This window comes from Chiloscyllium plagiosum, unplaced genomic scaffold (genome assembly GCF_037043375.1).
Source record: "Chiloscyllium plagiosum isolate Xiang-an unplaced genomic scaffold, Cpla_swu_hap1 HiC_scaffold_11, whole genome shotgun sequence".
NCBI lineage: Eukaryota > Metazoa > Chordata > Chondrichthyes > Orectolobiformes > Hemiscylliidae > Chiloscyllium > Chiloscyllium plagiosum.
Window position 1 is genome coordinate 78,383,493 of NW_028270149.1, and position 17,337 is coordinate 78,400,829.

General features: G+C 42.8%; 1 protein-coding gene across 3 annotated transcripts in view; it reads left to right on the plus strand.

Annotated features, from left to right (window-relative positions):
* LOC122557100 (connector enhancer of kinase suppressor of ras 2) overlaps positions 1-17,337 on the plus strand; it is a 585,950-nt gene that overhangs the window by 314,254 nt on the left and 254,359 nt on the right. For all 3 annotated transcript variants that reach the window (XM_043704404.2, XM_087992202.1, XM_043704405.2), the window contains exon 9: positions 8,555-8,701. In XM_043704404.2, the coding sequence (XP_043560339.1) occupies positions 8,555-8,701 (147 nt within the window). The remainder of the gene's footprint in view (positions 1-8,554; positions 8,702-17,337) is intronic.

A 17,337-nucleotide genomic window follows, 5' to 3' on the forward strand; every position in this document is an offset into this window, starting at 1 on the left:
AGCACAGTACAGGCCCTTCAGCCCTTGATTTTGCACGGACCTGTGGAATCAGTCTGAAGCCCATCTAACCTACACTATTCCACTCTCGTCCACATGCCTATCCGAAGACCATTTAAATTCCCTTAAAGTTGGTGAGTCTCCTACAGATGCAAGCAGTGCATTCCACGCCCTTATTATTCCCTGAGTAAAGAAAGTACCCCTGATATCTGTCCTATTTCTATTACCCCTCAATTTAAAGCTATGTCCCCCCGTGCTAGCCATTGCCATCCGAGGAAAAAGGCTCTCACTGTCCAACCTATCTCACCCTCTGATTATCTTTAGCTTTCATTTAAAGGGTTTATTTAAATTAGCAGTTAAATATACTCTTTAAATGAAAGCTAAAGATAATCAGAGGATTAGATAGGTTGGACAGTGCAATGCTTTTGGAGGTGGGGGCTATATTTAAAGGGTAATTATCTCACTCAGAAAGCTTCACCTACCAGAAGCCAATGCTAAATGGATTGGTGGTGCAGTGGGTGTCTGCAGTCTAAGTCTGGCAAGCCTCAAAGATCCATGGGATTTCCTACCTGTCTACAATCTACAAATGTTTCCCATTTACATTGATACATGTGTGTTACCATCGGGGTGGGTGAGAGCTCAATGGCACGTAGGGGCAGACCAAGAGCCAGAAGGCGGGTAGCTGTCCTCAGTGCTGTCACTCCGGGCGGGTACCGGGGTGGGCTGTCCCAGAGGTGGTTGAAAGGTGCTGAGGGTGGTTAGTGAATTTACATTGATACATGTGGGTTTTCTTGCTGTAATTGAGCACAAGGAGCCTCTGTGGGAGAGGTCAGGGTTAGGGGTGTGTATGTCCTGATGTGGTACTGAATCACTTGGAGCAAGTGGTTCCCAGTTTTATTGCCTAGCCTCTACTGTGTCAGCTGACTTCAGTCATGATAGTGATTGTTCCCTGTACCTGACAGCAGAATAGCTGGGCAAGGGAGAATGCTTACTTTCTTCCAGGGATCTCAAGTCTGCTGGTCGGGCACCAGACTGAGTTTTATATTTGTAGCATGACTGCTGACAAAATGGTTCATGCTGGTACGGTGGCTCAGTGGTTAGGATCCGGGTTCAATTCCAGCCTCAGGCCACTGTCTGTGTGGAGTTCTCCCTGTATCTGCATGAGTTTCCTCTGGGTGCTCAGGTTTCCTCCCACAGTGCAGGTTAGGTGGATTGGCTATACTGTAGTGTTATTGCCTTGTAGTGTTCAGGTATGTGCAGGCTAGGTGCATTAGTCATAACGAATGTGGGGTTGCAGGGATAGGGTGGGGTGGGGTGCTGTTCGGAGGATCGGTATGGAATTAATGGACCAAATGCCTCTATTTGCTTTGGAGGGATTCTTTGAAAGACCAGAACAGAGGTGAGGAAGGTTTTTGCTGTTGGGAGTGGGAGCAGCCATTGCCATTCCAGGACCTGTCTGTGGCTCAGAGAGTGCCCAGATTCCACTCCTCTGTCCAATCCCAGCTTGCCGAGAGGCTGCAGTGTTTAATGGGAAAGTGCTAATCATGCTGGGAAGAGATCCCTTAATGGGCTATGTCATTAGCTCAGTTGACCTCTGGACAGGGAGCTGGTGCTGTGCCTTTTCCACTGATGTAATGGCATGGTGGCAGAAAGAGGGTGGGCACTTGCTTCATCTGCCTTAATAGGCACCCTTCCTGTCACACATGGCACCCACCTCCCAGCCGAATGCTGATTTGACAGAGCCCAGTAACACTTACATGCAGATACAGGATTGCAGAAACTGGACTGCTCCCTCCGATTGATCACCCTGCTGACACCTTCTAGCTTGACTAGCTCATGAGGAAGGGATAATTCAAGGAATTGCTAAGCAGGGCATTCATTTTCCCTTGCAATATGTATAGTGATGGCTGTGATTGTGCAGAACATTAGATGTTGAAATAAGGACTAAAGTGAATTCTCTGGGCAGAACATTCCCAGGCCTTCAACGATGTTGGCTATGGCAAGAGAAGTGGAAGAGTGGCGTGAGAAGGGAACTGAGACCTTTCCTGACATTGAGACCAGAATGTTGCATTTTCCAACTGATTTCCTGACATTGAGGCGATCTTCCTGCAAATGATCTGAACGAGGCCTATTAACAGAAATTATCATCCTCAAAATTACTTAATCTCTCCTCATAAGGCATCCCCACCCAGCCAGATAGAAACTACACGCTATCAATGCCTGACATAAACATTCCTGACATGAAGATTTCCAACACAAAAGTCAGAGTGGGTAAAATGTGGGCAGTGATGGGCATTGGGGAAAGGGTAGCAGTGATTAGGAGGGGTTTCTCAAGTGGCGTGTGGCAACAGACTGATAAGTTGTATGGCTTGGAGCTTAACCTGTGATAGGAATGGAAGTATGCAGTTATATATGCAAAGACGTGTCTGCTTTTGCACTTATATGTCATGAGAGCATTGGTTTGTGGCTGCTGTGCCATTGTTTTGGTGGTGATGGCCAACCCCAGATTGCCAGTGCTGGCTGGTTAAATGATTCAAGTCCCTGGAGTTCATGCCAGGGATGATGGTGTGTGATGGGATGTTCTGGCAGCAGTGAGTGCTTTCAGGTTTGGAGCATGGGAAAATTGGCCTTAGGCTGGACAAGACTAGCATTAGATTAACATTGGGGCAGCACGGTGGCTCAGTGGTTAGCACTGCTGCCTCACAGCACTAGGGTCCCAGGTTCGATTTCAGCCTCGGGTGACTGTCTCTGTAGAGTTTGCACATTCTCCCTGTGTCTGCCTGGGTTTCCTCTGGGTGCTCCAGTTCCCTCCCACGGTCTAAAGATGTGCAGGTCAGGTGAAAAAGCCATTCTAAATTGCCCATAGTGTTAGGTGCATTAGTCAGAGGGGAATGGTTCTGGATGGGTTACTCTTCGGAGGGTCGGTGTGGACTGGTTGGGCTGAAGGGCCTGTTTCCACACTGTAGGGAATCTAATCTATCCCTGAAAGTTGCCACCCAGATTGACAGGGTTGTTAAATCCCTGAAAGTTGCCACCGAGATTGACAGGGTTGTTAAGAAGGCATACAGTGTCTTGGCCTTTATTAATAGAGGGATTGAGTTCCGGAACCAGGTGGTTATGCTGCAGCTGTACAAAGCTCTGGTATGGCTACACTTGGAGTATTGTGTACAGTTCTGGTCACCGCATTAAAAGAAGGATGTGGAAGCTTTGCAAAGGGTGCAGAGGAGATTTACTAGGATGTTCCCTGGTATGGAAGGAATGTCTTACGAGGAAAGGCTGAGGGCCTTGAGGCTATTCTCGTTAGGGAGAAGAAGGTTGAGAGGTGACTTAATAGAGACATACAAGATAATCAGATGTTTAGATAGGGTGGACAGGGAGAGCCTTTTTCCAAGTATGGGGACGGCAAACACGAGGGGACACAACTTTAAAGTGAAGGGAGATAGGTATCAGACAGATGTCAGAGGTAGTTTCTTTACTCAGAGAGTAGTAAGGATATGGAATGCTTTACCTGCAACGGTAGTAGATTCGCCAAGTTTAAGTGCATTTAAGTCGTCATTGGACAGGCATATGGACGTACATGAAATAGTGTAGGTGGGATGAGCTTCAGATTAGTATGACAGGGCTGCGCAATATCGAGGGCCGAAGGGCCTGTACTGCACTGTAATGTTCTATGATCTAATCTGATTAATGTTAATACCTCCCATTAACTATGGTAGGTAATTAATGAGGTGAGTTTTGAATGATAGCATGAGCAATCTTACTAAGTCTCATGAAAAGCTACACTCCACAAAGCTCGACAAAAATGACACTTTGCCAAAATATAATGTTTCTATTTCAGTGTAAATCTGCCACAGCCAGAACATGACTTAAAATCACTGACAAGGCTACCAGTAAGTTTCAACTGTAGTTTTCTAATTGAATATCATGTCAGACAGTGGACACTGAGTAATTTATGTTTCCACATTTTAATTGACTTCTTAAACTGTAAAAGGAATTTGATTCTTCTTAAACTGAAGAGGACTGGCAAAAATTGTTAAGCCGAAACAGGTACCTTTTGCAGATTAACCACATCCACCCTTTTCAGCAAAAGGAACTGATTAGGTGCAATAACATCTTTTGACCAGATGCAGCTCAATTGACATTGAAAGAAACTGTACGAAAAAAACTCCCACATCCCCTTTCCATCCGTAGCCTCAGTAATCTGATTCCTGAGCCAGTCGAGATTACATGCCTTGCTGTTGGTTTTCAGGTTTTCCTGGCCTATTTAGTTAATCTGAGAATTGTAGAAACAACTGTACATGATTCATCCCATTGTGTCTGTGCTAGCTGTTTGAGTGAACTCTTCTGTGAGTCCCAATCCATGCTCTAAAGAGTATTTTACATCTTTTTTCTTCGGGTGGTTGGGTGTTTAACACCAAGATTCAGTATACATGGGGTTGACAATCAAATTCAAAAGGCCCCAGAGAACCTGTAAAAGGATCAATGAAGGAGGTGACAAATAAAAATGAAATCACCCTCGAAAATTATAAAGAAGGAATCTGTGAGGAGTTACTTCTCCAGTCTTAGATACTGTTTCTCCCTTGGTTACGGCCCCAGTTTCCTCAATCCCTTCCTCCTGTCTTTTCTGCTCCTCAGAACAAAAACTGAATCCGTCAAGAATTGTCATTTTACATTTAACTTCAACCAGTGTTCAACATAACGGGAGCAATCTCGAACTAACCCAGTCACCTTGATACATTCTATGGAGTCTTTAAACTGTACCATTGGGATTTCCATGTTCTCAGTTGGCCTGTTTGTTGTGATATGGTCCTTTAGCAATGCAGCATTAACGACAAGGCAAAGATGTAAACGTGGGAGCTTCCCAGCCAAGATTTTGTAGAGAGACAGGAAATACTTGAAGGACATAGGACATGTGTTGTGGCAGAAATGTCCTAGGGCAACAATACCTAGGATTGAAAGGCCCATTCAGTGAACTCTCTGCTCATCCCAAATGGGGCGAGGGCTAAAAATGTGTGGTCTATATAATAGGCTGCCCCACTTTCTACTGGCTGGGACATCACTCACATCTTTGTAGAGTCACTCTCATTTTTGTAGTCAAAGGAATAAAGCCCCTGGATTGAGCATCCTAATGATTGGTCTAATGTTGTACACATGACTGTTTGCAATGAAGTTATTCTGGACTTCAAATTAGTATCTCCAAAGGAACAAATTGTGGAGAAAATGGTCTCGGACAGTCAAACCAGGAATAAAATTACTAAAATTTCATAGTCAGCTGTGAGATCGTGAAGAACATTGCCAACAAAGATCGAACAATCCCTTTATCATGTGTTTCCCCTTTCTCAACTTTACTTTGAATGAGGTGGCAGCTCATTGGGAATCCCAACACCTGGCAGAAGGTGAGGTCATCAAACAAATTAAAGCACCCTATCACATTTATTAATGACTTGATCTCTCTTGCAAGAAGATCAGAGAACAGACTTCAGAACATGTCTGTGCCTCACCCTTTTACATTCAGGAATAACCCTTTAGCGAAAGTTTTGTTTTTATTTTGCTGCAGAGTATATGTGTGTTGGGGATATTTGGAGAGATAACTATTTATGTTTCTATATTACTGTGTATGCTAATCATTTATTGCATCTTTATTGGTTAAGTTTTGTTTTGATAAGCTAATATATATGTTTATTAAGAAACTCGGTTGATGGATCCTTTGTTTTAAATCTGATAGAGATTAGGTATCTAATTAGTTACCTTGGTAACTGGAAAAAGTTAATGTTAAGTTTTATGAACCATGGAGTTGTGTGACTGGAGTGACAGTACACTTCTCCAATCTGGGTCCATCAAACTTTTGTTCTTTTTTTCCCTTTCTGCCAGTTTCTCACCCTTTCTGATTGCCTGGAGTGGATTTGTGGTTTGAATGTTACATTTTACCGTGGGGTGAGAGGCAGAATGGAAACTGAGGGGCCCATTTGTTCCTGCCCCAGCTATCTGAGAATATCCATTCAAGTGTCATTAGTGTCTGTGCAGCTCGACAGAAACAAAATCAATCTGTGACCAATCTGCACCGTAAACCAGGATGTCATGTGACAAAGGGTTAATGCCACCAACAGGGGATGAGTCACAGTTAGAATTGTAAGAGCTTCTTGCTCTTTGAATCCGTCTTTAGTTGGGTTTTTTTAAAAGGTGAAATAAAGACTTTAAACATAAGCATACAGATGCTGCCAACTGGCTCAGCAGAACCTAATAATACAATCAGCCATTGACTCAGAAGCAGGATTCTGCCCTTGTGCCACTCCGTTATATTTGATATTAAGGACGCCCAAACTTTATTGCATCTAACACCCAAAAAATGCAGCTGGAAATGAAAAAATTATAGATGACTGGGTTATCAAAAAGCCTTGGTAGCTTGTTACAGAATAACTTCAAAATGGCTCCAACATTAGTTCACCCTCTGTCTGTTTTGGATGACCTCAAATTGATGATACAATGTCATCTCACTCAATATTTCATCAGCATAGTTGGAAAGGACGTAGGGGGAGATAATGCACCTGGCATGGAGACAGAAATGTCAGTCCCCGTGTTTCTGACAATTTCTTTGGTCTGTTGGAACATTAGCTCAAATGATTGGAGCCATGATCAAATGTGGACAACAAAGTTACATAGAAATCGGTGTCAGGAAAGTGAAACAGTCTTGGCATGTGAAGTTCGAGTCGGTTGGTAAATGAGCAGTGGAGGGAGTAACAAGAGGAAACAGTCGAGTTATTGGACCAATTATAACCTTGGGAAGAAGTGGGTGTGGAGTGATTGGAGTTTGCCTTGGGGAAGGATGAAGTCCTCAGCTCATTCAGTTGGTCTGCTGCACCTATCTGTTCACTCTTTGCATCAGGCCACAAGTGACCAGCCAGACTTGAGTTAGGCCTGAACTCCAAGGGTATGAGAACATGCTGGGGTGAGGTGGCCCATGCTGGGCTATGAATTTAGGGGAAAGGAGTGATACCACAACTAAAAGCACATCCTGGCAAAGGATGTGCTATCCTTTTTAATTTTTTTTTAATGTATTGATCACTCAATCATATTTTGGCTGATGTCATGAAATAGGTTTAGAAGTGTTCAGTCAGTTGTGTAGTGGAAACTTTTGTGATGAAATTGACTCATTCATTGTGATTATATCATTCCAAAATAACTGTGTACAGATGGTTCTAGAATGTGGAATCAAGCCCAGTGGTTTGCTCCTGACATCTGATTGATTCTTGTTTCTTTGATTGGATTGCTCGAGAGTCACCTTTCAAATTCAGTGGCCTGAAGTTTTAAGGAAAATATCCTGGTTTTTTTTTCATCATCTAGAATAAGGAAGGGATGAAATTCCTTGGTGACCCCTTTGTTCACATGTATGTTTTCGTGATACAGGTCAATGATAGACAACGGTGTACATAAGGGAAATGCATACAAATTTTATTCTGATGACATAAATATATTTATCTATTTAGTGATAGTTAACAGAATTTCTAGTAACAGCTTACCTTGAAAACGTCCATTCAACTTACTTGAACTTTTTTTTTACCAAATATTAAAGAAAATCAGCATATTAACACATCAGTTATTACATAATCAGATGGCATGAGAGAAAATTGTAAAGTCAACGACAATCCATGCTTTCTCCGCCTCCCCCCCCCCGCCATCTCTGCTTGAGTATTAGTTGAACATAACCCTGTTTTCCCCTGTTGGACAGCGTAACTTTCACCTCTCAATCCTGATGGGCAGAACAGGCAGCTCCCAGGTCTCCTTCAGGTGTTCCTTCACACTTTGGACTTTGTAACACTCGATTACATAATCTGATGTTGCTCAGAATGTGTTACATTGGATAACACCATTCTCCATATACGATAAACTCTATCCACCCCATTGAGGATTTCAAGCTGCCAATCACTTTCAGTGTAATTGTGACTGATCTCTCTAACTTATGGGACATACTTCTCAATAGACAAACAGGAAGACATCTCCTCAAAGCTTTGAGGACCATTGAGCTGGAACAATGGAGGCTTGCCAGGATCCCTTTGAACTAAAATAGACCAAATGGCCTTCCTGAACTGTAATCATCATGTTTCATATAATAGGGACAAACACTTCACCCTCTTTGCATCTTTATAGTTAGTCCAGTGTTAAATATATGCTTGAGGTTGCTTTATTTTACCAAATCTATTTAACCAACATTTATTTGGTTGCATGCTTTTTCAATTCCAATTGAGTATAATTTTTTGGTTCAGAAAATTAAATATTGCTGCAAAAAGGCAAACTGTGGTTAACTGTCAATCATCATTTGTTGGAGCATTCTCCATGGCAACACCTATACCAATCAGAGTTCACTTGCCAACCAACAGCACTGTCCCCACATGCGACGTAAATGTCAGATTTCCTCTTGAATCGGTATTTCTTACAAATTGTCCTGATGACTAAGGTGAACAAAATGGAATCTTTTACCAGCAATACTTAAGTTCAGTACAATCCAGCAAAACTTAAATCTCTAGCTTGCATCTTTCTGTCTCTGGATTCTCGATTCCAGGTGGGCTGGCAGCTGAAGAACCTTGTAAACGCACTCAGAGAGGATCCCAATGGGGTGATATTGACTTTGAAAAAACGACCACAGAACACACTCACTTCTGCCCCTGCTCTGCTGAAGAATGTGAGATGGAAACCTTTAGCCCTGCAGGTAAACTGAATCCTCATTAAGTTGCAGTCTGATGCCCCTCAGATTGAAGTGCTGTCAGCATGACAAATGTGTCCGATAAAAATGCTGAAAAGTTCACTTTTAATACAGTTGGATAAATGAGTTGCTGATTGCACCATGGTAACTAATTACAATGCATGCCTGCGTGAGTGCTATTTTTAGGCCGGTTTTTCAATTTCATTTAAAATGCAGATCAGTGGTCATAATTTTTACCCTTTCCTTTCCATCTGGAAAAATGTGGAGCTTGTTTTCCTTGTGGTCTTTTAATGAATCATGCAATCATTCTATTATAATGTCTATAATAATTGTATTCACTCTTCATTAATGATAATTATCACTGAGTGAGGCTTCAACCCTACTCAGTTTCTTGACCCTCTGGATTTGCTAATCTCTCTGTCTCTCTCTCTCTCTCTCAATTATCCCAGATCTTAATAAACTATGTTAGGTACCAAATAGCTACATACCTGAATGACCAAATGGTAACTAAATCTATTTAATGACTCATTTATTTCCCCCTGAGAAGCAGTTGCAAAAATGAAATAATCTGGATGCTGCTAAGTTGAAATAAAAGCAGGGAGTTCTGGAAATATTCAGTTGGTCTGGCAGCATTGATGGAGAGAGAAATTGAGTTCCTGTTTTGAGTTGGAAAGAATTTTTTTTCAGAACTTGAGAAAGGTGGAAATGTAATGGGTTTTATACCATTGAAAGGGGTGAAGGTAAGGAAGAACAAAAGGGAGGACTCCTGTGATCATTGATCTACATTCAGTCCCTGTGAAGCAATGCATTGGTTTTACAAGTTTCCTTGTTTACAAATCCCTCGTGACCTCACAGTCCCCCATTCTGTAATACTCCCCAGTGCTACAACACTCCTGAATATCTGCACTCAAATTCTAGCATCTCAAGCACCTCTGATTGGAATGACTCCACCATTGATGGTCATGGTTTCCATTGTGTAGCTAGCTCTGAGTTCCCTTTCTACATTTCTCTGCCTCTCAACCTCCCATCCCTCCTTTCAGGCACTTGGTAAAACTCACCCTTTTGACCAAGCTTTTAGTCATCAGCCTAACACGTCCTTATGTAACCAAGAGACAAATGGTTACTTAATAGTACTCCTGGTGAAGCATTTTGCAATGTTTTATCATGTTGAAGGCTTAAAATAAATACATGGCAAGCAATGATCCCCTGTTCAGTTCAAGTGTTTTGCTGAGTGAGAGTCCTGGTGCACACAAATCCACTCTTTATTGAGCCTTATTAAGGATGTAACTGAGCTTTTTAGTCTTCTTTCCTGGAAAATAGCAAAACGATGCTCCCTTGACATTGTGCATCTGTGCAGCCACTACAAATGTCTGTGCATGCCAATCTATGCCAACATGTTCACTTCTGTTTTCTCCAGGCACTACCATGCATGGACGTCATGGGTAATCATAAATAATTTGTAGCTATACGTTCACTGTTGTGTTAAAATGGCTGCCGTGGCATAGTTTTCGCTGTGGGACTTGGTTAAATCACACCACTGTGAGAGATGAGCAGCCTCTTCAGACTTCCCAAGGATGAAAGAAGTCAGCATTGCTCACCTCTTTACAATCTCACACCCTCTCCTTTACTGCAGATAGCCTCAGACATTGTGTGACTTTGATGACCGCGGCCAAGTTAATGTGGATTCCATTGGGACTATGTGTAGGCATTGTACTAATCCCAGATTTGCATCCACCTATGGCTGAGAATCCAAAGTTACTGATGATTCTACATATCTCTGGAGGCAAAGGTTCATTCCATGTATCAGTTTTCAAGGGAACACGTAGTCAGTCAAGGCTGGGAGCTACACAATGGCTGTACACATCTCTGCTCTCTCTCTCTCATAGTTCACCAGTCTGCCTCTTACAGTTCCATTGTTCTTCCAGAGGATGCTCAAATATTTCAGGATAATTCATGCTTACTCTGGAAAATTGAAGGATTAAAAGATGGAAATGTGCACGGGGGATCCTGTCAACCAGCTGAGGGACTTCACTGCACGACATTTGGACACAATATCCTGATGAAAGCCTCAAGAAATACCTAACCTCAGCACCATGTGATGTTAGTGCTTTGTCTGAGTTGACTGCTGCTTTCAGTCTGCAGGACCTGCAATGTATCGGCTCTTTGAAAGTGTGGTCAGCCAAAGACATTCAATGTACAGCTAGATGGATAACAAAGCAGTTGCTTAGCAACACAACAGGGCAAGGGCTGCAAACATAGCCACGTGTCCTTGGCACCAAATAGGAGTTGCTTGCCAGAGTACCAATAGAATCACAACCTATTAGACAAAGTCCAAACTCAGTTAGTTCATCCTGGTAACAGGTTTGAGTTAAGTTACCTCAGGCCCCTTGACCTCGACAATGCAGTATTTGGTCGCACTATCTGGGATGCCCTTCCTGATAAATATAAACATCAGTTGCCACTTCTTTGTCCTGGTTACACTCGCTTACCTGACATGATAAGGAGGCACTCAAGATGTTGGCTCCGATTGCTGCCACCTCTGTGAATCCTATGATCTTTCAGCGTCCAGCAATCCTCCACTCCCCACCCTTACCACCCCATTCCTGTTGAGCTACAGTGTCATAGGGATGTACAGCATGGAAACAGGTCCAACTTGTTCATGCTGACCAGATACCCTAACCTAATTTAGTCCCATTTGCCAGCACTTGGCCTATCTCCCTCTCAACCCATTCTATTCAGATACCCGTCCAGGTGCCTTTTGAATGTTGTAACTTTACCAGCCTCCACCACTTCCTCTGGCAGCTCATTCCAAATACGCACTACCCTTTGTGTGGAAAATGTTGCCTCTATGGTCCCTTTTTCCCCTCTCACCCTAAACCTATGCCTTTAATTCTGGACTCCTCCCACCCCTGGGGGAGACCTCATCTATTTACCCTATCCATGCCCCTCATGATTTTATAAACCTCTACAAAGTCACCCCATCAGCCTCTGGCGCTCCAGGGAAAACAGCCCCAGCCTGTTCAGCCTCTCCCAATAGCTCAGACCCTCCAATCATTACAATATCCTTGTAAATCTTTTCTGAACCCTTTCAAGTTTCACAACATCCTTCCAATGGGAATGAGACCAGAATTGTATGCAGTATTCCAAAAGTGGTCTAACCAATGCGCTAAACAGCTGCAGCATGACCTCCCAACTCCTATAGCCCTTTAATAGGAAAGGCGATGGCCTAGTGGTATTATCGCTCCTGAAAAATCAGCTAATGCTCCGGCCCCAAGAGTTTGAACCCTGTCATGGCAGATAGTGGAATTTGAATTCAATAAAAAGAAGTCTGGAATTAAGAAGTAGTGAAGACCATGAAATCATTGCTGATTTTTGGAAAAACCCATCTGGTTCTTTGAAGTCCCTCAGGGAAGGAAGTCTGCCAATCTCACTTGGTCTGGCCTGCATCTGCCTCCAGACTCACAGCAATGTGGTTGACTCTCAATTACTCTCTGAAATGGCCTTGATGAAGAGCTTATGCCTGAAATGTTGACTCTTCTCCTCCTCAGATGCTGCCTGACCTGCTGTGCTTTTCCATTGCCACACGTTTCAACTCTGACTCTCCAGCATCTGCAGAACTCTCTCTCTCTCTCTCTCTATCTCTCGCTTGTTCTCTGAAATGGCCTAACAAACCATCCTGTTGTACCAATCGCTACAAAGTCTCAAAGAAATGAAACTGGGTGGATCACCTGGCATTGACCTAGGCACCGGAAATGAACAACTGCTGAAGCAGCCCTGTGGACCCTGCACAGTCCCTAATGGCATTGTGGGTCAACCCACAGCAGGTGGACTGCAGTCGTTCCAAAAGGCAGCTCACCACCATCTTCTCAATGGCAACTAGGGATGGGTAATAAATGCTGGCCCAGCCAGTGACGCCCACATCCCACAATAAGGGTAAAGAGAAACAGAATATAACAAAAGCTTTACCCCACAGCCCATATCTTTGGAAATGTTCATGCACCTTGTTTGACACTAGCCCAAGTGATGGCCAGAATTAGTGGAACCTGTTTGAATCCCCCATCCTGGAGACTCCCACTGCCTCCTATTCACTGTGAGGTCCACTCCCTACAGCTGTCACCATTCCCTGGTAATCCTTTACAATGAAGACCAACTTCCAGACTTCAGTAGCCCCCTTTCCCCAGGACTCCATGGACTGCCTCTTAATAAGCCCTCTGACCATGATCAAGCAATATCTGTCTTTCATTCCTCCTCCTTCACCAAAGCTCCCAGTACAGAGGTCAAATGCCTTGTAACTGTTCTGTTGTCTAATGTTCTATTCTTCTGTGTTCAGGTTCTCTTCAACCTCAACTCCCAGCACCAATTTAAGAGTTAGCGGGCTTCCTTCGCAAGCCAGCTTTAAGTGGTGCTGACACCACTTATGGAATTGGTCCCTGACTGATGTGTCCAGTACTGGCTGGATGCAGAAATTATGCAAGTAAACAGGATGTACAAAGCTGGTTTGCTGCCTGCAAAGAATAGAATGGTGTCAGTAATAGAATTACCTTTATTGTCACGTACTCAGATGAGTACAGTGAAAGGCTTAGACGTCTCCACTTACGACTCCATCTTAGGTACAAAAGTACCTAGGTGCAGATTCTAAAGTTTAAATTCTTAGGGAAAAAATGGAAATAAGATGCCTAGCATTGTAGATCATAGGAATAAATCAGAAAAATAAAGAAGTAAAAATATAAGAATAATAGTCCTTCCCACCCAGTTCACGCAGCACCCAGTCTCTAGTCCACACCAGCCTTGACTCCAGACTGTGCTGGACATCACCTCAAGACTCTCAAGGCTGGGAGACCACTCTGGAATCATCTGGAAGCTGGAAGTCCACGCTGAGATGACACTGGTCCAAGAGATCACTATGCCAGGCCGACGAGAAAGAGCGAAGCCAGGTCACCGAAAGACCATCATACCAAAGCCATCAAGAGACCGCCATGCTGGGCCAGGAGACAGCCATAATGAGCTGAGAGGTCACCATGATGGGCTGAGAGGACACCACTCTGAGCCAAGAGATCACCACACTGAGTCTGGGCTGAGGCTGAGAGTCTGAGTCTGTACTGAGTGCAGAAATTCAGGACATCACCAGGAAGAAAGAAGGAAACCACAAAAGAGGAAATAAAAGAGAAAAAACAAAAGAGGAATGGACAGAACAGTCGAGCTCTGACTGAGGAGTTTGACTCCGCCGCCATCTTGAAAGCAATCACTATGTAGAGGTTCATTTTGTTCAGTGACTTCTGTCACCATTTTTAACCCTGAGTATGTCTTTGGAATGCTTTACTACTTTGCAAAACCAAATAATTTCTTGCTTAAAAGATATTTGTTTTCATTAGCTCTTTATTTACAGAAATGCAGAGAGATGTTGCAGTAAGTCGAGGAGTTGGCATCCATCAATTATTGGACTCATTATGTCAAGCTGTACTGTTGTGATCTTCATGCTCACTGCAATAAGCATATTGGTTCTTTACATTGGCAGAAAACTTCATTCTGTGGAATGAAATAATTCTGTATTTACTTGGATTGCACTCACAGAAAGGAACAGCTTGCCTTTGCACAGTGTTTTGTCATATACAAACAAAGTAATATACAATATTGGAGCAGGAATAGGCCATCTGGCCCTTCAAACCTGTTCTGGCCATTCAAAATGATCATGGCTGATCATTCAATTCAGTACCCTGTTTTCGCTATCTCCCACTACCCTTTGATGCCCTCAGTCCTGAAAACTATATCTATATCTCTCTTGAAAGTCTCAATACTTTGGCCTCAAGAGTTTCCTATGGGAGAGAATTCCACAGGCTCACCAGTCTCTGGGTGGAAAAATTTCTCCTCATCTCAGTCCTAAAAGGCCTACCCCTTATCTTTAGACTGCAACCCCTGGTCTGGGCTCCCCAGTCATAGAGAACATCCTTCCACAAGACCATAAGATATAAGAGCAGAAATTAGGCCATTCGGCCCATCGAGTCTGCCCTGCCATTCAATCATGGCTGATAGGTTTTTCAACCCCATTTTCCCACTTTCTCCCCGTATTCTTTGAACCCCTTGGCATTCAAGAACATATCCATCTCTGTTTTATGTATTCTTAATGACCTGGCCTCCACAGCCTTCTGTGGCAATGAATTCCACAGATTCACCGCTCTCTGGCTGAAGAAGCTTCTCCTTATCTCTGTTCTAAAGGGTCTTCCCTTTACTCTAAAGCTGTGCCTTCAGGTCCTCCTCTCTCCTGCCAGTGGAAACACCTTCCCAAAGTCCACTCTGTCCAGGCCAGTCAGTATTCAGTAAGTTTCAATTAGATTCCCCTCATCCTTCTAAACTCCATCAAGTAGAGTCCCAAAGTCCTCAATCATTCCTCACATGGTAAGCTTTTCATTCCTGGGATCATTCTCGTCAACCTCCTCTGGACCTGCTCCAGGGCAGATACATCCTTCCTTAGGTATGGGGCTCAAAGTTGTTCACAATACTCTAAATGTGGTCTGACCACAGCCTTTTAAAGCTTCAGATGTACATCCCTACTTTTATATTCTAGTCCTCTTAAGATGAATGACAACATTGTATTTGCCTTCCTAACTACCAACTCAACCTGCAAGAGAAACCTGGACTAAGACACCCAAGTCCCTTTGCACTTCTGATTTCTGAATTTTCTCCCTATTTAGAAAATAGTCCATGCCTCTATTCTCCCTACCAAAGTGGATGACCTCACACCTTCCTGTGTTGTATTTCATCTGCTACTTGTTTGCCCACTCTCCTAACCTGTCTAAATCTTTCTGCAGCGTCTCTGCCTCCTCAATACTTCCTGCATCTATCCTGTCCATTCCTGAATAAAATTTCTGTAAAACAACCTTATTCTCTCGCAGTACATCAGTCCCACCATCCCAGGAATCTGTCTGTCTCTTTCTTTCTATCCCTCCATTTATCTCTATCTTTCATTATCTCTCTATCTTTATCTATCCCTCTAAACTCCTCCCACTATCTGTCTTTATTTATCCATCTATCTTTCTGTCTCTCTCTCTATCTATCCCTCTCTCCACTTATTTATTTCTCTCTCACTATCTCTATCTATCCCTCTATTCATCCACATCTGTCTCTCATTATCTGTCTATCTCTATCTAAGCCTCTGTGCATCTATTTAACTCACTCTCTGTCAATCCCTCTGTCCAACTGTATCCCTCTCACTTGCTCTATCATTCTCCCCACTTATTTATCTCTGTCTCACTATCTGTCTATCTATCCCTGTCACTATCTATTTATCTCTCTCGCTATCTATTCCTCTATCCAACTATTTATCTCTTTCCCTCTCTCTCACTACTTCTGCTTCTTTATCTATCATCTATCTGAAATATGCTAAGGCATCTCGAATAAGTTCATGTTTTCCTGCGTTGAACAAAACAGCAGCATCAAGTTGATTGTCAGGACTTCTATGGACAGCCTGGTCTGCTCGCTGCATGTGGTCCTTGTAAGTGCATTGAGGATAGTTTTCTTAGTAGGCTACTTTTAACACGACAGTTCTCACAGAAAGTGTTTGGAAATTCTGAGAGTGGAAATGTTCACAAAACGTCTTTATGGATGGACAGCAATGTAACACTTTTAATCCCAGGTGAGTCTTACAGTGTTACCCTAGCCCCTGTCAACTGACAATGGGATGAGATGTGTTTTTCTGCATTGATAATTAATGGGAAAAGAAATGGAAGCTCACTTAATCCAGATATGGAGATAGTGAGGAGTGCAGATGCTGGAAAGTCAGACTTGAATAAACTATAGAACTAGAAAAAGCACAGCAGGTCAGGCAGCATTAGAAGAGCAGGGAGAGTCAACGTTTTGGACAAGACCCTTCATCCGGACTCTTGACCTTGAAACAAACATAACGATTGGGTAAATTATTAACAAATCAAAATAAAAAGGCACTGAATATCGATGTGATTGTTTTGAGCACAATAATAGGTCAAACTCCCGTTGAACCAATTCTGAAGAAGAATCTTTAGACTCAAAATGTTAATTGTGTTTCTCTCTCCACAGCTGCACCCAGACCTCCAGAAATTTCTGTCCTGAAAAAGCATTACAGAGGTTTTACAATTTATTGATAGGTTTGCTTTGTCAGAGTCATTATTTAATTATCACCATTGGTTGTATTTGTTCTTGGAAAACAAAGCTAGGAAATGACTGTTGAGGGATTTGAGCAGTTTAAAGTGAATGTGATGTGCCATTTCTTTGACTACTGATATAAAACAGGCATTAACCAATTGATTTTAACATTCGGCACCTTTGTGGGAACTGTTTAACTGCTCAATTTTCCAATACAAGTCATTTGTAGATTCAGGTAGTTTAAGCTTGCATCTCAGCCTTCTTTGGCATTGTGAATGGTAATCATAATAAAATCTCCATCAGTTTTATGAGAAATAAAACCATAAAATGAACCTGACCACATATTCTGAGCTGATACTTGAGTACAATCCTGAAAGCATGCCAACTTGCGTAGAAGTTCAACAAAGTCAAACACTTCTGAAGAAAAACAATGTGTGTCTCATTTATTTTGCATCTCTTCCCATGCATTTTTGCTCTTGAAGAATGATGTGAAGTGTCAGAAGTTTTTGAACAGATTTTCTGTAGCC